The following is a 22,679-nucleotide window of genomic DNA, read 5'->3' as shown; positions in this document are numbered from 1 at the left end:
CGCGGGGGGCTTTTTTTTTTTTTTTTTTTTTTTTTTTTTTTTGTCTTTTGTCTTTTTTCCGTGTCCGGCAACGGATCGCAACCCTCAGTGTTGCCCCCGTACCGGACCGGGGACCGGCAATGGGATCGCAAGCCTCGGTGTTGCTCCCACGCCTCGCTCAGCCAGTGAGCGGGAGCCGGTCTGTATGTGGGATCCGAACCCTCGGACAGGAGCGCCGCCGCGCTTCCCAAGCGGCGCACTATCCAGTGCGCCACCGGGCCGGCCCAGCAGGGGCCTTTATAACTGGCCTCAGGAGAAGCCAAGCTTGGCTCCCCCAGGCGACTCTGCTGCTTCTTCCAGCTCATGAGGGGGACTGGGGCAGGCGTGATAAGGCAGAGGCAGAAGTGAGAAAACTCAGACTCCTAGAGCATGTTTCTCACCCCCCAGACCAGCCAGCCCACCTTGGAGACCTTCCAGGACCTGCTGCATAGACACCCTGATGCCTTCTACCTGGCCCGTACTGCCAAGGCTCTGCAGGCCCACTGGCAACTCATGAAGCAGTATTACCTGCTGGAGGACCAGACAGGTAGTGCCCCAGTAGCTGGCAGTACTAGTGTGCATGGGTGTGGGGGTGTGAAATGCTCTAGGCACAGCTGCCCTCAAATGCCCTGTGACAGATCCCTCAGTAGCCCCCAGTGTCTCTTTGCAACAAAAACTATTTCCTTCCTTCCAGAGAGAAAGTAGCTGAAGAGGTCTTTGGCATTGTGGTAAGGGTAGCCAAAATTGCCTGGAATCCTGGACAAAAAGTCCAAATAGAGTTATCTGCCATTTCTTTTTTGTTTTTTCCTGACATATTTTACCATTACATAAACAATACATTAATATATTCTTCATAGATAATATTCAAACATGAGAAAAATGTGGAAGTCCCCTCACTGCTCACCCTTCCCTTTGTTTGCCACCCTAGAGATAATAACGCTTTTTCTAAGCTCTTCTGCCTCCCACCAGGCAGTCGGTGCTCTCAGCTGCCCTCAGGCCGTTCACAGATTTCCAGTGGGACTTCACACCCAGTCCATCTGCCTTTCTCCTTTCCCAAGGGCCAGAGTGCTCTCTGCTTCCTCTCCCCTCACCAACAAAATCTCACTCTCCTAGTGAGAAGTATTGGGAAGCAGTCTGATTAAACTGGAGGAACTTGATCATCACAAGGTGATGGTAGTGATGGTAGTCAACACTGTACCCCCAAAATATGTATAGTAAATTATGCTTCAAGAAAAAATTAATAAAAATAAAAATAAATTCAAAGCCCCTGGTAAACAAACAAACAGACTGCAGGAACCCTTCAGGGAAATTGGTGATTCGGGTTACCATTTCCACAGTACAAGCACCATCTAGCTTCCTGGATGTTACTGCCCATTGCTTTTTGCATAGTTTTTCATACTGTTCTGAAAATGAAGCTTTGGCTGTGCCCTTTACCTTCCTGCACCATTTGGTTAGGAATAGATTTTAGAAAATCTGCTTATCAGAGGGAGGCCCTGTCTTTCCTTCCTAAAGACCTCTGATTTTAGTGGTCCAGGGCAGCCCTCTTTATTCCTGCACCTTCCAAAATTCTGCTGCTTCTTCAGACTCAGATATCACAGTTCCCACAGAGAGACTAGCCAGTGGATAAAGTATATTTTTACTGCTAAAGCCAGCTTTTTTGTCACTGTTTTGAAAGTTATTTTGTGTAAACTTATTTGTTAACTGAAAACCTTATCTTAAAGGTTTTGTTTTTTTCCTTCAAGAGTCTTTATATGTGGGGAGTTTATTTCTCCTTTGCTCTTTAGAGCTAGGAGTGCCTAGCTGTTGAGTCAGTTGAACAATAGATTGGGGGAATTTCAGGCAGTTCTGGCAGAGGAGGAGCTTGGTGGGGGTGACACACCAACCCCTGGTCTCCTCACAGTCTGACCAAAGGGAGCAGAGGAAAGGAGCACTCATGGCTCCCACGCAGCCCCTCCCTTCCTCAGCCAGCGTTGCGTGGCCACCAGCAGACAATGGCCTAATGGCAGAAGTTCTCAAAGTTTTGGGGCTCTGATCCCTTTTTTACATTTTGAACAGAAAACTGAAAAACTTTCATGAAACAATATCTTTGGATTCTGATATCCTATTTCATTTTCTGAAAAAATGAAACTAATTTCATGACCCATTAGCAGGTCATGACCCACAGATTGAAAAACACTGGCTTCAGGTGGGGCAGCTCCTCACTAGCACATACTTTCTAAGTGGGCCTTGACGGGCACGTGCCTCTGAGCCCCTCATGGAGTGTGGCAGGAAGTGCTGGAGAGCACTGGGCATGGGGGAAGAAGTTTGGATTTGGAATCAAGAGAGCAGGACTTGAATCCTGGCTCTGTCTCAAACTAGGGCCAAAAAATTTAACCCACCCTCTTGTACCTGTTTCCTCATCTGTGGAATGGAGCTGACAGTAGCGCCTTCCCTGTTAGTTCAAGGCTACATAATTGAGTCTTTTGCATGTTGAAAGCCCATGCAAAAGGTCGGTTTTAGTTTCCTTCCCTTTCGAGAACCACTTTTCCCCTGAGTCCAAGAATGCTTTGTGCCAAGTTAGAGCACAGCCTAGTCTGGCATGTGCTCCCTCACCTGTCCTGGCCTCTCTCCCAGGCTCACTTTTCTGCTCAGCAGCCTGGGCTTGAGGAAGGCCCTGGTGCTCACCCCTCCTCTTGTTTGTTCAGTGCAGCCGCTGCCCAAGGGGGACCAAGTGCTGAACTTCTCCGATGCAGAGGACCTGATTGATGACAGCAAGCTTAAGTGAGTGGCTGGGGCCACAGGCAGGGGCAGAGAGAGCAGAGTCTCCAGCCCAGCCCAGACTCAACCCTGGGCTCCAGTTGTAGCTGTTGGTGCTTGGCCCTCCCCGCTGAGCCCCCTCGCCTCCCTTTGGGGCCCTCTTAGGCTCAACTGCCTTACCCTTGTCCCCACCCCTGTCCCAGGGAAGGCCATGGCTAGAAAAATAGCCTTCTAGGCCACTGGCTGAAGGGGCTCAGGAATATCCTAATGAGCCAATAGCTGGCGAGCTGCAAGTGGAGCCTAATTCATCCTTCTCGCCCTCAGGGACATGCGGGATGAGGTTCTGGAACATGGTAAGTGTGCCCCAGTCAGGGCAGTGAGGAAATGGAAGCCCCTACTGGAACGGAGAGGACGAGTAAAAGGTGCCGGTGGCCTTGGAGTGTCCCTCCTTACCATCCCACCTTACCCCAGAGCTGACAGTGGCTGACCGGCGCCAGAAGCGAGAGATTCGGCAGCTGGAACAGGAACTGCATAAGTGGCAGGTGCTAGTAGACAGCATCACAGGTGAGGAGGCAGGGGGACCAGAGGCGCACTCTGCAATGTCCTTTGCTGCACCCTGAGCCCGTTGTTGCCTAGCTGGGTATCCTCCTTTCCCAGGCCTGACTTCTTTCTCTCAAAGGCCTTGTCCTGGTTCCCTGCCTTCCACTCTGGCCCTCAGGGTGGGCTCTTCCTAACACTGTTCTTCCCCCCAGGCATGAGCTCCCCTGACTTTGACAACCAGACACTGGCAGTGCTGCGGGGCCGCATGGTGCGGTACCTGATGCGCTCACGCGAGGTGAGGCAGGCCCTCCCCCTCCCCTCCCTTTCCCTGTGTAGTCCTTGATTTCTCATCTCTCCCTGGCCTGCGTGGACCCCCCCTCCCCATTCCTCAGGTCCGAGCCCTCACCTGCCCCATTCCCCCAGATCACCCTGGGCAGAGCAACCAAGGATAATCAGATTGACGTGGACCTGTCTCTGGAGGGTCCAGCCTGGAAGATCTCCCGGAAGCAAGGTAACCGCCCCCCCACACCCCACCCCGCTACAGCAGGAAGCAGTGTGAGGATGTGTCTCTCAGCGCCTCGCTGCCGTTTCTGGCTCTGGGGCTTCTTTCTGTGGGAACCCTCATGGACCAGCTGAGGCAGGAGCTGACGGAGCAGCATTTCAAGATCTCTAACTTGGGAGTCCTAGGTGCCTTCTAGCTCCTGTCCCCAGGACGCAGAGATGGGACATGGAGGCTCCTGGCTCTCTCCTGGCCTTCCCCCATCCCGTCTTCCCCTTTTCCCTCTCTACTACTGCAGGGGTCATCAAGCTGAAGAACAACGGCGATTTCTTCATTGCCAATGAGGGCCGGCGGCCCATCTACATTGATGGACGGCCTGTGCTATGTGGCTCCAAATGGCGCCTCAGCAACAATTCTGTGGTGGAGGTGAGCTGGGAGGGAGGTGGGAGGCCATGATGAGACCTGGGGTGTGGTGAGCATGTATGTGGGCCTGGCTCCTGGTCCCAGCTCAGTCCTGAGCCGCCTTTCTCTCCCACCCAGATCGCCAGCCTGCGATTTGTCTTCCTCATCAACCAGGATCTCATTGCCCTCATCCGGGCCGAGGCTGCCAAGATCACACCGCAGTGACTAGTGGTAGCAGGACCCCTGGGCTCTCTCTGGCCTCAGTTTCCCCTGCCATTCCAGCCCCTGGAGCTGGAAACTCAGGCTCCTGGAAAAACCTTCTGCCTAGAGAGGGCAGTGGGAGGCCCAGCTGCTGGCCCATTGATTTGAGCCTTTGAGGGAGGGTGGGACTGGCCATTGGGAAGCCAGTAGAGGCTTCCTAGAGCCAGAGCCCTCTCCCCCTGTGGCCCCTCCAGCTCTTCCCCCCAGATTGCCACCTTCACTCCTGTGTCTCCAGCTGATTAGCTTCAGACTTTTCCTTTATTGTTTTTCTTTTGTAAATAAGAAGCACCAAGTTCCAAAGTAGTTTCTTTTATTATTTTTTTAATATAAAAAATGGGAAAGGTAGAGGTGGGTGCACATGCAGGGGATGGCAGAACCCCTCCTTGTCCTCAGGCCTCTGCCCACCAGCCTGCAAAGGGAGATGAAGAGGTCAGAGCAGCAGGCTGAGGAGGGGCCCCAGGAGTGGATTCCTAGCCCTGGGGTCTTCCCCTGAGGCTCCACCCTCCATGAGGGTCTGAGGCCAGGACCTGCTTCGCTCCCACACTGCCTGCCCTGAGCCCACATGTGGGCAGCACAGAGTCCCGGGGGTGTGCTGCCCTTCCTTCACCCTGAGGTTGGGCAGAGCAGCAGATGGCAGCGCGTCTGGCAACACTGAGCTCTGGGGCTGGCAGTCAGACCCCTGTGCCTTCTTCCTGGCTCCACTGGACTGTGCCAGAGCCCTGGCAGCCAATAAGCACCATCTCTAGGCCATGGGGGTCCCAGGGCAACGCCAGGCCCCCTGACCCTGGTGGGGGCTCTCCAGTGCTGGTTGCCTCAACCTGGCTCACAGGCTCTGGAGGCCCAGTCCTAGCCCCTTCCTCAGGAGGAGGAGGTGAGGCAGGGGTGCTGGGCTCAGAGCAGAGTTCTCCTGAGCCGGCCGGCTCTGAGTCTGAGGTGGAGGTCCAGAAAGCTGTGGCTCGAGGCCAGGGGGAGCTCTGAGATGCTGGGGGGCCCCAGGGCCAGGGTGCCATGAGGGGAGGGGGACCTGGGTGAGGGTGGGGCCAAGTCCCACTCAAGACAGAGCCAGCTGAGGGCTGCAGGCAGCAGGAGGATGCCCCTGTGTCCACACACAGAGGCTGCAGGAGTCCAGAGGTGCTGGCTGGGCAGGGCCCCTCTGCTGATGCCTGAGGGCACGGGCCCTCCCCTTGGGGTGCTAGGATGAGCTGCACAGCCTGGCGAAGTGATTGCAGTCCCTCCCGCATCTGTAGCACTTGGTCAGACAGCTCCATCACCTTTGGGGGTGGGAGGAGGCAAGGTCAGAGGGGAGTGGGGCACTTCACACAGCACTGCCTGCCCTGGCCCTCCCTGCCTCCACCTTGCCCCTCACCCACCGCCTGCCGAAGCTTGTCCAGAGTGTCTGTATTCCTCGCCTCGCTGGGCCCAAGGGGGACAGTGAGCAGGCCACTGTCTGTGGATAGGAGGATGGGGTTGGTAAATGGAGACAGAATGTGGCATCCAGGCCCCTGCCCCAGTTGGAACAGACACATTGACCTGGCAGGACCTGACTCCAAGAACCATTGCTTCTGGCCTTGCCCAACATGCTGAATTTTGCCCTGTCAGGGGCAGGGAAAACACCTCCCAGTAGCCCTTAATCATACTGCCTAGCATTCTCTTCCCCTTCAGGAAGTTGTTCTTTGTGCCTGTCCCCTGTTCTGTCCTCCAGGGAAAGGGACATTCCAGGCAGTTCATTAGCCTGGCCTAGCCTGGAGCCAATTCCACCCCTGGATCCCCAGCCCTCTATCTCCTCAGTGAGCCAGACACTGTGCTAACGGCTTTAGTTACATTATAACCCATTAAATAGACAGGAAGTTGGGTCCAGAGGAGCCAAGTTCACACTGCTAGAAGGCCAACAGAGCAGAGAACCAGACCCAATTCCGAGGTACATCTACTGCCACGGTGCTGGTCCTTACCACCAACCTCCCTCGCCCAAAATGGTGCAGAAGGCAAAAGGCTTCCAGTCACGGTCTGTGCCCTGCTGCTTTCTCTAGTGCTGATGGTTCATAGGGCAAAGGAGCTGTCCCACCAACCTACCCCATCCCCGGGCCCCGGTACCTACCTGGCCCAGGGGAGGGGCTGCTGCTACATTCTGGACCAGAATGCCCCACACGGAAAGAGAACTTGGGCTGGTCTGAAACACAGCCATCTTCAATGCCATCTACCACCCTGTGGACCCAGGCACCAGAGCAACAAATTAATCGATAGGCAGCCACTATAGTGTTACACAGGACATGGTGCCCCAGTGTCCACACACAGAGGCTGCAGGAGCCTGGAGCTGGACAGGGGCCCTTGGGGTCCCGAGAGAAAGCTAATACATGGTCCCTTCTCCTGGGAGCCTGCAGTTTAGCTGGGGAGCCAAGTTTGAGCAACTTGGAACAGCAAGAGTTCAGAGCAGGAGATGCCATGCACTAACAGTGGGGTGGGACAGCAGGAGGATGGAGGAGTCAAGGCAGGCTTCCTGGAGGAGGCAGGCTTGGAACACATAGGCTGGAGGAGTTAAGAGGGAAGGATGGGCACCCGGAAGGGGGTGTACCTGGCTGGGGCCTCAGCCTCATCACCACCATCTCTGTCATGGGGTCCGAGGGCCTGCTCACCTGGGACTCAGATCTGGGGGCACATTCCATGGCATGGGGGGCAGCCGCAGCCCCTCTAGGGTCCGTGGGTGAGCAGAGGGGCCAGCCTCAGACTTTGAAGTCCCTGCCCTTCCTGGCCGCCCTCTGCCACCAAGACGCGGCCGGGATGTGGTTCGACGTGGGGATAGCAGCTTGGCAGCCGAGGATGAGGAGGTGCAGCTGGGGGATAGGAGGGGGCTGGAGGGCTCATCCACTGGGGCTGGTGAGGCTGCAGGACCCTGCTCCCCGTCTGTCTCCTTCTCCTCCAAAGTGGACATGAGGGTGTTGTCACCGCTCAGGGAGCTGGTGTCCACCTGGGAAGTGGGGGTCAGGGAATCGGCGTGGAAGGCCCCCATTATGTCCCACTCACTTCCCCTAACAAGGCTTCATCTCCCCTAGAAAGGATGAGCCATCCTTGTTAAACACAATACCCACAGAAGAAAAGGCCCAGTCAGGAGTGGTGACCTGCTTTTCTGCAGCCACCATGTAGCCGCCAAGCCCTGAAGGCGTTTGCCACCCCTCAAAATTCTAGCTGAATGGGAACACACCACGCCTCTAATTGGTCCCTCAGGCTAACTGAACTATCCAAGAGAAGGCAATACTAAAACGTGGTTTGGACTTAGTGATGTAATCCAGGAAAATTCAAAAGCCCCTCAGAACAGTCCTGTCTCACCAGGACGAGGCAGGGGAAGCCACAAGGCTCCCTTCAGAAGCAGCCTCTGCCCTGCCCTGCCTGAACCCTGCCCCAGGAGAGCCAGCCCTGCCTCTGCAGCCCACGAGGCTGCTTGTGTGTCACCAGTGGACTTGGCTTCCTGCACTTAGAGCTTTGCTCTGGACAGGCCAGGCTGCCTCAGAGGGGCCAAACGGCCGGGAGGGTGGCTGAGCATGGTGGGGCCCTGCTCTAAGACAATGTGTGGGAAAGGGCAGGGAGTGTGGACGCCACCTCATGTGTGGGGCTTTCATTCCTCTCACAGCCCTCCATTAACCCCAGCCTTTGCCACTGCACCCGGTTCCCTGGCGCCCCCAGCCCTCCTTACCTCCGCAGGGCCTCCCCCAGCACCTAGGTTGTAGCTGAGCTCCCCTCGGAGGCCGCGGCTGAAGCGCGGGGCAAACTCGGGGTACAGCGCAAGGCTCTCATGCAGCCCGGCCAGCTGCAGACACTGCAGGACGCAGTACGTGAGCCCCTTCACGTCAGCATTGGCTTTCACCACCTGTTCCCGCCGGGGCAGCTCACAGCCGATCAGATCGCCCTTCCCTGGGGAGAGGAGGCAGAGGTCAGGAAGCCCTGACCTCAGCCACCAGGAGAGGGGAGGTGGCCGGGGCTGCTGAGCCTCCCTCCTGGGCTGAGCTGAGCCTTTTCAGCGAGACCCCACTGTGAAGCCTCCGAGCAAGGACAGAGGGGAGCAGCGAGGCCCAGGCCATGGCCTGACCCCTGCTGCCTGCCTCACTGGCTCCCCACACAGGCTCCCAAACACATTCAGAATCAAAAGAACTGTGGCGAAACATCAGAATCTCAGCTCTGAAAGAGAATGGACAGTCATCAATTCTAGTAGTTCCCAGACTAGCTGTGGATTACAATCCCCTGGGAAGCTAAAGTGATCACTCTCAGACCCCATCCCTATCTACAGCAACATCAAATCTGTGAGAGACTCCACCATCTGATTTTTTTTTTTTTAATCCCCACAGATGATTCAGGTGCAGCTTGTCTGGAGACCAGTGTTCAGAACCCTCAGTTTAGTGCCCCATGTGACACAGTGAAAATGTCAGGTGTTACTTCACCTCCCTAAGCCCTGGCTGTCTCTTCCATACAAGAGATGCTGCATTTCACTGCATCTAGGGAGTTTTCTTGATCTCACCAGAAGGTGTCAATAGAGGGTTTTCCCACCGCCAGGTTGAGACTGCCACCTGGCTGACAGCAATTGTAAAATGGCATCAATTAGAGTCTGCAGCCCAATCTCAGACATGTTAAATTGGGGGTGGAGGGGCGTGCAGGGGAGGAATGTGTATCTTTGAGTGAATGAAACAGGGTATGTCCGTCCAAGGACACAGTGAAGATTAAACGAGTTAATGTAGATAAAGTGCCTGACACAGAGATGACCAATAGCTTCATTTCCTTCCTTTTCCTTCCAGGGACAGGCATGCAATCTGGGTTTGGGCAGAGCACTCACAACCCTCACAAGGCAGCCCAACCCGCTGCCAGACGGTTCACACTGCGAGAGTGCTGCCTGTCCTTCAGGACGAAGATGGGCACTACCACTCCCCAGGGCCACCTCAAACTGCCAGCAGTGCACACCAAGCTTGGAAGTCTCCTCTAAATGTTCGTGGACTTTTGCTCCAAGTGTAGAATTTTATTTTCTTGGTTTCAGGCCATCCTTCTGGTTCCTTCTGAGAGCTGTTTGGATCTCAGTGTGATCATCTGAGCAATGAGCTCTCTCTTTGTGTCATCTGAAATAGGATAAGCGCGTGTTTCTTGTCTTCATCCAAGAGGCGTGATAGAAATGAGAAGCAGGACAGGACTAAGGACAGCATCTCAGGGACCAGAGGCTGCCCTCCAGGCTGCAGTCTCAGCCAGACCCGCCAGGCCCAGCTCCTCAAACCTCCTTTCTTCCCCACGTCAGCTCTGCACACGCGCAGCTGTAGTCAGTGCAGAAGTGGAGGCGGGGCTGGAACCAACACTGGTGAAGGTGTAGCCAGCCTCAGCCACCAGAGCAGGAAGGCCACACCTGGATGTTCAGCTAGGGCAGCAGGCGGGGAGGCCGGGGTGCAGGCAAAGCAGAAACCAGGTCATGACTGAGGGAACTAGGCGTTCATCGGGATATCTAGTCAACAGGGAAATAGTTCATGCAGAATATATATGCAGGGACAGGATGGATCAATGGTGGCTAAAGTCCTGGTGCTGAGGACATAGTGGAGGCAAAGGCTGGAGCACAGGCAGCGGCCATTCTTGCGGCTCCTCCGAATAACCCCAAACGTGGCTATTCTGAGACCTGGCATCAGCTAAGAGATGCTCTGAGAGGACCTGTGCTGGCTCCCCACCTCACTGCTCCTTTGACTCCAAGCTGAAAACCTCCTGTTTAATAATCCACTTGGCAATCTGGCTTTGGATTGACTAGTCTGCAATTGTCACAATCTGTCTTTCTGCCCTTCTGGATCTCTCTCCAGTTGTCCATAATTTCTCAAGGATTGCCAGCCACACTTGAGTGGCATAACTCTGCTTTCTTAGTTCTGGCATAAACTGCATCCAGGCCCAGAAGTCATACTCATGAGACACAAAAGGAAGGGCGTCAGCAGTCTGTCACCTCTCTCAGGCTGCGAGACCCCTGATGATATTTTTTTCCTTCTATTTCCTGTTGGAAGATCCTCCTGCTCCAGGGAGCAAGGATGGACATCTGGCAACTCCATCCCACTTTCCTGGTTCTTATTCTTGCTTCTAATCTTCACTGGGGATTGCCAGGTTATTGACAAACCTCAGCCCATCCAGGCTTCTTCAGTTGTCCCCGCAGCAAGTCTGCAAGTGCCTTGGCTGTCTGAGGATTCAGCTGTGGCCAGCTGTGGTCGGGTCACCACCTCCCTTATCTTGTGTATGAGTCCCTTGATTACCCAAGCAGGTCCCAGTGCTCCTCGCCCTCTGGGGTCACCACTGAGAGCCTCCCACAGCCACAGAGCTGTGCTCCCCTTTGGCAGTTTTTCATGGATGCAGCCCTGTGTTTCCTAGAGTGATCAAATGTGCTTTCCTAAAGCCTAAGGTGCATGTCCAAACCTCCAGAGATCGTTCCCCTTCTGCTGGTCATGATTCCCCCAGAGCACCCAGGAGCGCCAGGTAAGAAGTGTGAGATTTAGAGTCGGGCAGACTGGGTTCCAGCCCCAGTTGGCCAATCCCTAGCTGTTCATCAACCTCTCTGACCTTGCTCTCCTTCTGTGCCACATGGGAGTAATGATAGCTCCTATCCCACTGGGTTTTGTGAGGTTGGAGCAGGACAAAGCGTGTGAGGGGCTGGGACAGGGCTTGTCCCACTGTGAGACCCCTTCCTATGCTCAGCACAATTATCATGTCCATTCCCCAGCTGCAGTCCTAGGGAATTGATTCCTCATTTTTGCCACTTTCTTTTGCCAAGAAGAGAAGTGTGTAACTACAGTGTAGATCCCAGCCACTTGGAGGCTGAGCTCTGCTGTCACCATCTCGCCTCCAGGCCTCTGCAATCTGCCCAGGAAAGTAGCATCTCACCTCCCGACAAAGACAGAACTCCTTCCTCCTCTCCCAGCCCTGCCTCAGCACTCTCCCCAGCACTTCCATCCCCAGCATTTGTGTTTCCTCCTGGCAGGAAGTGCTGCCCCCTGTCCCCTCACAGACTGGCCCTCCACTTGCTCTGCCCCAGGAACCCCCGTGATCATGTCACCCTCCTTGTGTTGCCACCTGTGGTCACTGGGTCTTCTTTGAGCTTTTCCAAGCACTTCAGGGCTACTCCTGAATCCATCCTAGCTATTTATCCCCCGGTGGCCTTGCGTGCATCTCCCCTCTGGGTTTTCTGCAGATTCCACCCCCCCACACACACAAGACCCCGTGCCCTCTCCCACCCTCACAGACCTAGGATGGCGAGCACGGTGCCACCCTTGAGCACCTCCATGGAGCCGGAGCAGACAAAGTAGAGGGCCTGGAGCGCGTCGCCCTGATGGATGAGGTACTCGCCAGGCGTGCAGAAGGCGGGCCGCAGGGCCAGGGACAGCGCCCGCAGGCAGCCACGGCTCGCAGCCTCGAACAGTGGCAGCTGCAGGACCTCCTTGTGCAGGTGCATGGCAATGTCTGCGCGCAGCTCGTCTGGGAGGCTCTGCAGCAGCTGCAGGCGAGTGGGTAGGGAGGGTTGTGGGCAGCAGAAGAGGAGGCAGCCTCTAGCCAGCCCCTTGCCACCCTGGCAGACCCCAGGAGCAAGGCGAGGCATGAGAGGGCCCTTGAGGCATCCTGCACAATACCGAGCTCCACACAGGCTGCCATCAGCCAGGAGGGCTCTCTCTGCCTCCCCCTCAGTCACTTTAGCTCCCAGGAGCAGCCCAGCTTTCCTCCTCCAGGCCTCAGGCTCAGACGTCAGTGAGCACAGGGCCCCCAGACCTGATTGGGGTTGAAAGGGGCCTCCAAGCCTTCTTGGATGCCTTCTGACCCATCCTGCTGTCCCCCCAGAGAGAATGGGAGCAAAGAGGCCAAAATTCAGCATTCCTCACCCACCCCCTGATCATGTTAGGTCAAGTGCAAAACCCTTGTGGGAGCAAAGGCCAGGAGGGTCAGCCCTGGAGGCCTGCCATACCTCGGTGGTGTCGATGCCGTTGTTCACAGCCCAGGTGGCCTGGAAATATTCGAGCATGCGCTGCTTGAGGGGCTTGGGGATGCGATGGATGCGGATGTAGTCACGCAGGTCGCGAGTGCGGCTGTGGTACAGAAAGCGGCGCGCATACATTCGCTGGATGATGGCCGTCACGTTCCCAAACACCACCGCGTGCATCAAGGCTGGGGAGGGTGACAAGAGGCGGTCAATCAGCACCGCACTCTCCCGAATGAGCCACGGGCCCGCCCAAGAGGTGGTCATCTACAGGACTGGCCTGGCCTGGCCTGACACCATGCTGGACACGTCGGTCCTCCCTTCTCCCCCACCCCGACGCACTCTCTCAGGCAAGGCACATGGGCCGCTGGGTCTCTTCCAGCCCTGGCCTCGTGTTCCGTGGACAACCTAAAGCAGGAGAATCTCTGGTCTCAGGGCCCTGGAGGAGGTGGGAAGGGAGGGGCTGCCTGGGGGCCAGAAGTCTGGGAGTAAGTCCAGGGGAGGCAGAGGTGGGCCTGGGGTGGGAGGAGACAGAGGTGGGCCAAGGGAGGCGGAGGCCGTCGAGGCCGTCGAGCCCGCTCTCACCGCCAATGAGCATGGTGCAGATGGAGAAGATCTTCTCAGTGTCCGTGTTGGCGGACACGTTGCCAAAACCCACACTGGTGAGGCTGCTGAGCGCAAAGTAGAGGGAGGTGATGTAGGCGCTGCGCAGTGACGGGCCGCCCAGGAGCTCCAACCCCGTCCCGTTGGCCTCGCTGCTGCTGCTGCTGCTGCAGTTGTCACTCGGACCAGAGCTGTTCCCCCCTGCTGGGCTCCGGCCCACCAGGTAGTAAGGGGTCTCCAGCCGGCGGGCCAGCTCCTGCAGCCAGCCTGGAGAGGGGGCAGGGGGAGGGCCTGAGCAGATGGGAGGACCCTGTTGCACTGGGGGACAGGTGTGCCCGCTGGCATCCCCAAGGGTGGGGGACATGCAGAGGCAGATCCACCCCCACAGCTTCCCGCCACTATCCCCCTTCTCTGCCAGCCCAGCACACCCCTCTGCACCCCCAGCGAGACAAGCACATGAGGAAGAGGTTGTCATCTCCCCAGCCGGCTCCTTTTGATGCCAAGGATGGCACAAGGAGTATCACATCCTCCTCCCCGTGGCTGGCACTATTCCCAGGTAACAGGCCCAGCTGGAGGAGCAAACAGACTGGGTCGGGGAGGGGGGAACTCACTGTACACACAGCCTCATTCCTAAGGCTGGACGGCTGAGACCACCTCCTCTGCCCTGTCCCCAGACTCCTCTTCCTGTCTTTCTCTGAGCCTGTCTGCTCCAGAAAGGCCCCTCCCTGCCCCGTTCAGCCCTGTCCTTCCCCACAACCACACAAACCACCCAACCCATGTGCACGTTCTCAAGCACACCTGCATGGACTTGTCCAGACACACTGTCGAGGCTACACACGTGCCCCCCACGGTTGAGAAGTCAAGGACACACATGTGAGCACCTTACAGGCACCCAGCCATGGCCACAGCCACTCACACTGAAAAGGCCTGGGCACACTTGGGAGACAAAGGAATACAGGCACCTGCACACTGACACATAGGCAGGGGTGGGGACATAACTTGCATGGACACTAGCACACAGGTGAAGGCACTCAGAGGCCACAGGCAGGCACCTGTACACTCACACAGGCATACGAATGTACATGCACATGCACACGCAAACACGCACAGGCCAGACTGGGCCACCGGGCTGAGGCTGACTTTGCCCTGTGTTCCCCTTGGCCCCACGTTCTCAGCCTGGCGTTGGCAGGAAGTTGAGCTGTGTACTGGGGTTTCTCACAAGCCCATGGCTGCCAGAAGTCACTCTGAGCCTAGCTGTAGGGTGGTGGGAGTTGTAGGGTGGTGGGTGGGAGTTCCTAGGGTCCACAAAGGTCCTGGCAGAGCTGGGAACATGGAAAGTGAGGGAAACAGGGCAGATGGGCTGATCTAGGATGGAGAGGCAGAGGATAGTGCAGGGGGTGGCTCAGGGTCACAGGCTGCATTGGGACCCCACCTCTGCACATGCCCTCTGCTCTTCCCACCTCAATACACAGACCCCTATTCCACTGTATCCCTATCACCTCATGCATGCAGGTCCCTTTGGTCCCCATGCCTGCCCCTCGTCCCCCACCCGTTCGTTCAGCAGCCTCACACACTGTGTGCCAGGAGCTGCCCCCAACCCCCTTCGGAGCTTCCCACACGCACCAGCTTAGAAGACCAGATAATGCAGAGTAGGAGCTGCCTCTGAGAGGTGCCACACAAAGGGGCTCTAAGCAAGGTGCTATGGGCTAAAGCTGGAAGGCTTCCTGGAAGAGGGGACACTCATGCTTGATCTCAAAGGATAGGCAGGGGTTTGATACAAAGAAACTGAGAGGGGATTCATTCCTGATGGAGGGAAAGGCATGACCCAAAACTGGAGATGAAGATTTAAGACAAGTACAGGCAAGTAGCTTAGTTGGGGTAGGATGTGGGGTTAACACTGAGGGCATCGAATTCCAGGCTATGGAATTTGGGGGGATGTATTAAGGCCTGTGCCAAAGTGAGGCTCCACCCTCCATTGTGTGCTATGAGAATGCAGTGGAGGAGTCAAAACTCTTCACGGCCATCGGCCATCGCCATCGTTTTCTTGGGCCTCTGGGGTGAAGCCAGATGCCCAGGAGGAAGAAGGGTGGGGCTGGGGGTGGCGGGGGGCTCTTCCTGTCTCAACCTTGGCCATGGGGCATCAAGCAGCCCCTGGTGCCTCCATGTGGGGAGGGCCAGGACAGCAGAGGCTGTTCTGGGGGCTGGTGGCTTTCACACTGAGCAATGCCCTGGGTTATCTCCCTCAATATTTAGCCAATCTTTTGAAAACCCAGCCCATCCCCACTAGCCTAATGGGAATCTAGGGAAGGAGCTCTGTCCACACCATGGGCAGTGGAACAGGGAACCAAGGCAAGGCAGCCACAGATAAGGAGCCTCCTGCCAGACAGGGCTGGGCCAGCAGCCCGCCCTCCCATCCCAGCCTCACCTCCCCCTACAAGGATATCTCTTCTCAGGACTGGACTTTGGGAGGTCTGGGTTTGGCACCAACCCAGTTAGAGGGTAGTTTCCCTGGTGAAAGAAAGGGGAGACGATGATGTGAAGGACTTGGAAACCCCCCACATAGGGACTAGTACCAGCTCCAAATAGAAGGAAACCATCTGGAACTCAGGGGTCAAGGGTGAAAGCAATCAACATGCATATCTGCAAGGGAGTTAGTGCCCCCCACACCCCCATGCCCATTGTGGTGGGGCCCAGAGCCCCCCCAGGAGCCAGAGGTCTTCATAATGTCAGATCAGCAACCTCTGTGAGGTGCTCCTAACAGAGGAGCCTTGTAGACTCAAGACCAAGGGTGTCTGGGTCCTGTTGAGGGAAGCAGAGGTCAACCGGGGGATTTGGTTTCTCAGCCATTTGAGTGGTGCTGGAGACAGGGTCAGGGCTTTGTTTCACCATTGTCCCTCTCAAAGCCCTCTGCTTCTGTATCTGCTGACCCCAGAGCAGCCTCTACTAGACTCCTGCTGGGAAGGGCAGGTGCCAAGGAGCTGGTGCTGCCCGGAGTGTCCCAGTTTCCACATGCTCAGCAACTAGAGCACTCTGGGGCACACGCTGACCTCCCGTGGGCTTGGCAAAGGAGAGAGGATTCACAAGAGCCTCAATGTCCCCAGAGAACAGATCAGAGCAGGTTTCCAAGGCTGACTTGGATGCCTGGTGACCCCACCAAGGAGCAGACAATCCTGAGAGGCTGCCTGAGTAGCTGGAAACTTGCGCTCAGTGTCAGTTATTGGGAAGCTTTGGACGGCTTGGTAGGAAGAAGATGTGTTCAATTTTGGACCCGAGGAGCATAGAGAGCTAGAAATGGCTGGAATGGAATGGCTAGGATTCAAAGAAAGGGTGGAAGTTGAGATGTCCATGCAGTGGCCTCAGTGGAATGGCCAAGGGAAAATCAGGTGGGGGTTGGAGAGATGAGAGGACAGTCTGTTTGGAGACCCTGGAATGGGGAGACACTGGGGACAAACAGGAGGCCCAGCTGAGGGCCTTATCAAGCAGCAGAGTGGTGGCAGGGTCAGATGCTACAGGGACTTCCAGGAGGATAAGGGTTTAGCCCCAGAAGGTCACTGCGACCTTCAGGCAACATTCTGGGTAGCGAGGTGGGGGTGGAAGCCCTCTCGGCAGGAGTTAAGATGTGCGTGGGCGGTGAGCAGCGGGAGGAGCTGCGGAAGTGGAGGTGAAATGAAGGAGAGCGAAGATGCTGGGGACACAGAAGAGGCTGGGGGAGAGTGGAGGAGCCACGGCTAAGAGATGCAGGCCAGAGGTGACAAAAGTGGGGCGGGGTCTTAGAAGCTGAGGTGTTGGGGACAAGCTTCTGAGAGGGCGGCAGGGAAGCACCAGGCATCAGAGGTACCCTCAAGGGCAGCGGCTCCCTGCTTGGCCTTCCCAGCTGATCAGGGGCTTAGGGACATGACAAATATCTGGCCACAAGGAGGCCACAGTGGGTGACTGGCATTCCCCAGGCAGCCCACCAGGCTTTCTCCACAATGCCTGTCTGCTGGAGGGCAGGCCTGCCACATGGCGGCTGTCACACTCATACCTGCACACCTCTTCTCTGACAGGCACACATGCAGACTTGCACACGTCTGTGATACCTGGTGTCAGCACACACACTTGCACTCACACTCCTCTGCCATGTATGCACCCCCATGCACGCGCGCACACACAAGGAGCCTCCAGTACCAATCTCGGGCAGCTCGGATTCGCTGCTCTCGATCTCCTGCTGGCCGATGTAGAACCAGATGCAAGCCACCCAGTGGGCGAGCAGGGCGAACACAGCCATGAGCAGGGTCAGCACCACAGCGCTGTACTGCGAGTACCGGTCCAGCCGCGGGAGCAGGCGCAGCAGGCGCAGCAGCCGCACGGTCTTCAGCAGGTGGGCCCCGAAGTACTGAGATGGGGGAAGAAGGGAGGGAGGTCACCCAGGCTGGCCCCACCTGTCCCACCCCAAAGCCCACTGACCCAGCCCAGCCATACTGACCACGTTGACCTTGAAGGCGTTTAGCAGATCAAAGGGCAGCGCAGCAATGACATCCAGCAGGAACCAGGTGGTGACGTAGTGCAGGCAAATGGACTTTGGGGCAAACACCACCTGGCCCGACTTGGATACGAATGTGGTACGGAAATTCAGCACAATGTCTGTGGGGAATCGGGTGGGAGTCAGCATGGGGTGGGGAAGCCATTCTTCACTGGCACCTGCTCAATGCTTGACACTGTTCCCGCTGCTTACGTACATTGTCTGACTTAGTTCTCGCAGTAACTCTAGCAGGCAGATATCATTATGCCTATTTTATGGAGGGAGAAACTGAGGCTTGCAGAGGCCGAGACTGGCCCAGGGTCGTGTAGCACATTAGTGGCAGGGACACGTTTGGAACGTAGGTCTGATTTCCAAGCTCACAGGTCACAAAGGGGAGGGCGAGGGGAGCGGTTGTGGGGCACTGGAAGCCATGCAGACTGTCCCCATCAAAGCCTGAGGGCGCCTGGGGCAGGGTGGGGTGGGGGTGCAGAGTGCACGCACCGAGGATGAAGAGGACCTCCACGGCTAGGTCACAGACGCTGGGCGGGCCACGGGCAGTGCTGGGCTCCCGGGCTGTGCTCACACACACACTGTAGGGCACGGTGACAGCCACGTAGAGCGTGGCAAGCAGGATGAAGCCGTCCCAGGTGGCCCTCAGCGCCCCACAGTGCAGCAGGATGAAGGGCGACTTCCGGATGGCAGCTACTTTGTACTCGGGCAAGTTTGGCTTCTCCCCAAACACACCCTGAGTGAGCCAGGGCAGGTCCAGGCAGAGAGGAAAGGATATTGGCACAGGCTGAGTTTGAATAATGTCCAGGATGGGCAGTAAACTCCTTTCTCTCCCTGCATTCTCAGAGCAACCTCTGATGTAAGCTTTAGAGTCTCCATTTTATAGATAGATCAGAAACCTGAGGATCAGGGAGGTCAAATGTCTCAGCTGAGATCACACAGTTGCTTTAGGGGAGGAGCCAGGATTGAACCAAGGCCCATCTGACTCCAAGGCCAAGACTTTCCTCTACACCTTTGATGGATCAGGCATGTGACATTTCCTCTCTTAGTCCCAACCCCCAAAGTGCTGGTGGGGCCTGGGTGGTCCCCTGGACATTCTCTCTGTGGTGGGCCCAGTTCCCCTCTCCCATCTCTTCCATCTGCCCCTCCCTGCCCCCAACCCCCAACACACACACCCCACTGCTCAATCCACCTTATTGAGCTTGTGCTTGCCCTTGGGCTGCTTCTGCAGGTGCCCAGACAGGTGGTAAAGCACAGCCCGACTCCGCCGCCGGTTGGCATTGAAGCCTTTGGCTCCTGCCCGGCCATATCGGCGCCGGCCACCACCTGCAAAAGAAGGGACCCATGAAGATGATGGGGGGGGCCCGCACACCCCAGCATAGGGTCTTGGGTATAAAACACCAATTGCTGACCCATGGACTGCTCTGGCTCAGTGACCACTAAGTCTGTTTAGAGTTGGGGACTCAAGCATTCCTCATTTCCTGGGGTCACTTGCCAACCCCAGCAGTCCTAGGGGTGCTTACAGACACTACTCCCAGGGCCTGTTTCCAGGAGGAGGAGGTTTGGACCAGGCGAGAAAGGGGAGGAACTCCATGGGGAAAGGCCTGGGAGAGGAAGTGGGAAGGGGGTCTACAGGGAAGGGGGTGCAGAGCCAGCAGGAGGCCATCAGCAGAGGTGCAGGGACCAGAGGGTGATAATGAAGACTGACATCAGGAGAGGCAGACCCAGGGCTGGGGATGGGGGAACAGGAATGGAGCATACACCCAGGATCCCCAAGTGGCAAAGAGGCCTTGGTGCAGCTTCTGATGACAGCTTTGTGACCTGCCCAAAGGCCTGCCCCAGCTCTTGGGGGATACAAGAAGGGAAAGACCCCAAGTACTTAGAGTGTTGTGGCTGGCTGGATAGCTCAGTTGGTTAGAGTGTGGTTTTATAACACCAAGGTCATGGGTTCAAATCCCTGTACCAGGCCAGCTGCCAAAAAATAAAAATAAAAAAAGAGGGCTTTGGCCAGGCCTCCCTAGTCAGGTTTGCCGTGGGGAAAAAGGAACCACATGAGTCTGTTCTCATCCTCACTAACTGGTCAGAAAGGTGTGCTTCGAAGGCACTATGGAGTTTGTTTTCAGTTTCTTAGCAAAGTTGATTTAAAAACTCCAACTTTACTTTATTTTTTTAAAAGATGACCGGTAAGGGGACCTTAACCCTTGACTTGGTGTTTTCAGCACTACACTCTCCCAAGTGAGCAAACCGGCCATCCCTATATAGGGATCCAAATCCATGGCCTTGGTGTTATCAGCACCGCACTCTCCCGAGTGAGCCACGGGCCGGCCCCTAAAAACTCCAACTTTATCTCAACCGGTCTATTTGCGTAAGGGGATCTTAACCCTTGACTTGGTGTTGTCAGGACCACGCTCACCCAGTGAGCAAACCGGCCATCCCTATATAGGGATCCAAATCCATGGCCTTGGTGTTATCAGCACCGCACTCTCCCGAGTGAGCCACGGGCCGGCCCCTAAAAACTCCAACTTTATCTCAACCGGTCTATTTGGAAAAAAGATTTCCATACCAGGGCATGTAGAGCAGAGAGCAGCACAGGCCTCTCAGCCAGCCAGAGTGGGAATCAATGAGTGCAAGAGGGCTGGGGGACCCACAGGCCCAGGCTGGATACCATGGCCCCATCCAGCCTGAGGCACTCAACACCCCAGCCACAGTAGCTAAATCAGCGGCCCCACGGCCACCCACCTGTCTCCTTCCAGTTGTCGGGGCCCCCTCGGTTCTTGGTGTCAGTGATGTCCTTGTGAGAGACCAGGAAGAGGGCCACCTCCCCTTTCTCATTCTTTATAGGTATCACATCCAGGAGACACCAGAAGGGGAGCCCTGGGCACAAAGACAGACTCAGCCCAACTCCTGTTGTCAGCCCTGCCTAAAGCGACAGAGGCCCTGGCTCCACCGACATCCTGGCCAAGACACAAGCAGGATCCAAGGGCTTCCTGGGGAAGGAGTGGCAGCTGGTCCCACTTAGGACAGGCTTGATGGAAGGGAGTGGCATTGGGGGGGAGGCATGGGTGAGTAGACATGACAGTCAGACATGTGTGTTCATAGATCTGTCCTGCTGAGATGGGGATTGTTTTCTGCTGAATGAGGGAAACCCAGGATTGGAATTGAGTGGAGGCTGAGGCTAGGGTGAGGGTGGTAGAAAGGAGGGGGTGCAGACTAGAGGTGGGCTGGAGGAAGAGGGGTTGGAAGGATGGATGGATGGATGGGAAGATGGGATGCAAGGGGGAGCTGGAGAAGATGGGAATGGAAAAGAGGAGGGACAGTGGATGGGGTGGGTGCCAGGGTGGGTGCCAGTCTGGGTGAGACTGCGAAGGTGAGACAGGCTGTCCAGGTGGCCCCTCACCGCTCTTCCGGTACAGGATCAGCTCAGCCTTGAACTCTTTGTGCTCATCCAGGGCCTTGCGGATCTGTTGGCGCACGAGCTCACTGGTGTCTGGCCCATAGAGGAAGGAGCAGGCGCAGCCCCGCTGCATGACCTCAGCCCGGGAGAACCCCGTGAGGTCGCAGAAGCCATCAGAGCAGTAGACCACGGGGAAGAGCCCCGCCACCTGGGCGTTGCCCAGCACGAAGTTACTGTCTGCAAGAGAGCACCTCTCAGAGGAGGCATGGGGTGAAGGGGCCGGAGGCAACCACCCCTCAGTTTCCAAATGCTTACAACCAAAGCAGGGGTTTCACAAACCCCAGCAAGCCTGTGTGTGTTAGGGGTGGGGGTAGGGCAGGAGCTGTTTATGAATGGGAATCAGTGTGTGTCACCTGTGTGTCAGTGCCCTGCAAGCACCCGCTCCTAGCAGCATGTGTGAGTGCATTTGCGACCCAGCATGTGTGAACGCTGAGGTTGGTGAATGCAGCTCTGTGTGGGCAGCCCTCTGTAGTGTGTCCTGAGCAGTTTGGGGTAAGAGATGGGTTTGGGGATGCTCCAGACCACCTGCAGCTCCACCTCTACCTCTTCCAGGCTCACCCACCAGCCAGGTTACCCAGGTTGGCTGTCTGGCTCCTCCCATTGGGGCCCACCTGGACTGGGAGGCAACCCAGGCCACCACCCATCCTGCCCTTGGGTGTTTGAGCCCTAGCTGCCTGATTTAGCTCAGGAATTAGTGAATGTGATCAAGAATGGGGCTGTAAGAATGGTGGCTGAACACCGGAGCCTGGAGCCAGGAATGCATTGGGGAGTGGGGGGCGCTGAATCAGCAGGCTGCAGGAGCCAAGCGCACTGGCAAAGCAGATGGAGGAGCCTGGAGGGGGGACAGCTCAGTGATGGGCTCCCGCCCCCTTTCAGGAACTGGAGACCATGGAGGACGCTAGGCAGAGAGCTGGGAAGCCCCACTGGGGGGTGAGTGTGCGGGAAGAGGAGGAGGGAGGGGGCTTTCACAACTTTCCCTGTGCACAGAGTCCACCCGGAAGCCCGGATCCAGAAGCTCAGGTCGCCTTCTCTAAACTTCGTAGTCCCGGAGGGAGTCCCCAACACCATCTTCTTTGGGGCTAGACGGGCTCCCCAAGGCTGATGGGTTTAGGCTGTGATATAGGCTTGGACACAGTGCTTTCCTGAGTCCCGCCTACTCCATCTCCGTTTGCGAATCTCTTTTCTGAATCTGTTTTTGAGCCCTCCTGTCTGTCCCTAAGCACTGCTCCCGCACCTCTCTCCACCCCACCCCCCAGTCCGAGGGTAGTCGTTGAAATAGCGCCAAACGCAGGGATGGCATGTGTCAGGTTGACTAGGTCCGGGTTTGCGCCCCTGCGAGCAGAGCATCCCAGGCCCCACATCCAGGGACTTCTAAAGGGACTGCCTTGCCAGGAGCAGTGTTGACCCTGAACCCTTCGGGGAAACGGCGCCTGGAAGGACAAGATGGTCCCAGCTTCAAGAGGGGCGGGATAGGTGGAGAGAATGAGGACAGGCGGGCGCCAAGCAGAGATGGGGGTGCAGGACAGGTTGGAGCCCTGGCGGGAGACCGCTGGTCCAAGAGCGAGTGGGGCGAGGGTCAGACTCACGCGTGCCGTCGAAGCGCGTGGCGATGGTGTCCAGGAAGGTGTTCTGCGGCGCCAGGAGCCCCCGCATGGCCGGCATCTTAGGCGGCCGCGGCCGCCCGCCCCATCCCTCCGGG

General features: G+C 56.8%; 2 protein-coding genes across 3 annotated transcripts in view; one reads left to right on the top strand and one right to left on the bottom strand.

The window, feature by feature from the left end:
- MCRS1 (microspherule protein 1) overlaps positions 1 to 4,756 on the top strand; it is a 9,614-nt gene extending 4,858 nt beyond the window's left edge. For both annotated transcript variants that reach the window (XM_008582824.1, XM_008582819.1), the window contains 8 exons: positions 427 to 565; positions 2,703 to 2,778; positions 3,079 to 3,107; positions 3,226 to 3,318; positions 3,507 to 3,589; positions 3,718 to 3,805; positions 4,092 to 4,219; positions 4,334 to 4,756. In XM_008582824.1, the coding sequence (XP_008581046.1) occupies positions 427 to 565; positions 2,703 to 2,778; positions 3,079 to 3,107; positions 3,226 to 3,318; positions 3,507 to 3,589; positions 3,718 to 3,805; positions 4,092 to 4,219; positions 4,334 to 4,420 (723 nt within the window). In that variant the 3' untranslated portion in view covers positions 4,421 to 4,756. The remainder of the gene's footprint in view (positions 1 to 426; positions 566 to 2,702; positions 2,779 to 3,078; positions 3,108 to 3,225; positions 3,319 to 3,506; positions 3,590 to 3,717; positions 3,806 to 4,091; positions 4,220 to 4,333) is intronic.
- KCNH3 (potassium voltage-gated channel, subfamily H (eag-related), member 3) lies at positions 4,750 to 22,673 on the bottom strand. The gene is made up of 15 exons (XM_008582833.1): positions 22,567 to 22,673; positions 20,924 to 21,157; positions 20,266 to 20,400; positions 18,719 to 18,852; positions 18,019 to 18,262; positions 17,482 to 17,639; positions 17,184 to 17,391; positions 12,999 to 13,283; positions 12,402 to 12,601; positions 11,690 to 11,939; positions 8,142 to 8,359; positions 7,087 to 7,418; positions 6,552 to 6,658; positions 5,827 to 5,903; positions 4,750 to 5,727 (listed from the first exon to the last, which is right to left on the bottom strand). The coding sequence occupies exons 1-15, from the start codon at positions 22,640 to 22,642 to the stop codon at positions 5,128 to 5,130; spliced, it is 3,258 nt and encodes a 1,085-aa protein (XP_008581055.1). The 5' UTR covers positions 22,643 to 22,673; the 3' UTR covers positions 4,750 to 5,127.
- Between the last annotated feature and the right edge of the window lie 6 nt (positions 22,674 to 22,679).

Source organism: Galeopterus variegatus, unplaced genomic scaffold (assembly GCF_000696425.1).
Source record: "Galeopterus variegatus unplaced genomic scaffold, G_variegatus-3.0.2 Scaffold95, whole genome shotgun sequence".
Lineage (NCBI taxonomy): Eukaryota > Metazoa > Chordata > Mammalia > Dermoptera > Cynocephalidae > Galeopterus > Galeopterus variegatus.
This window is presented reverse-complemented; position numbering and strand designations above follow the sequence as displayed.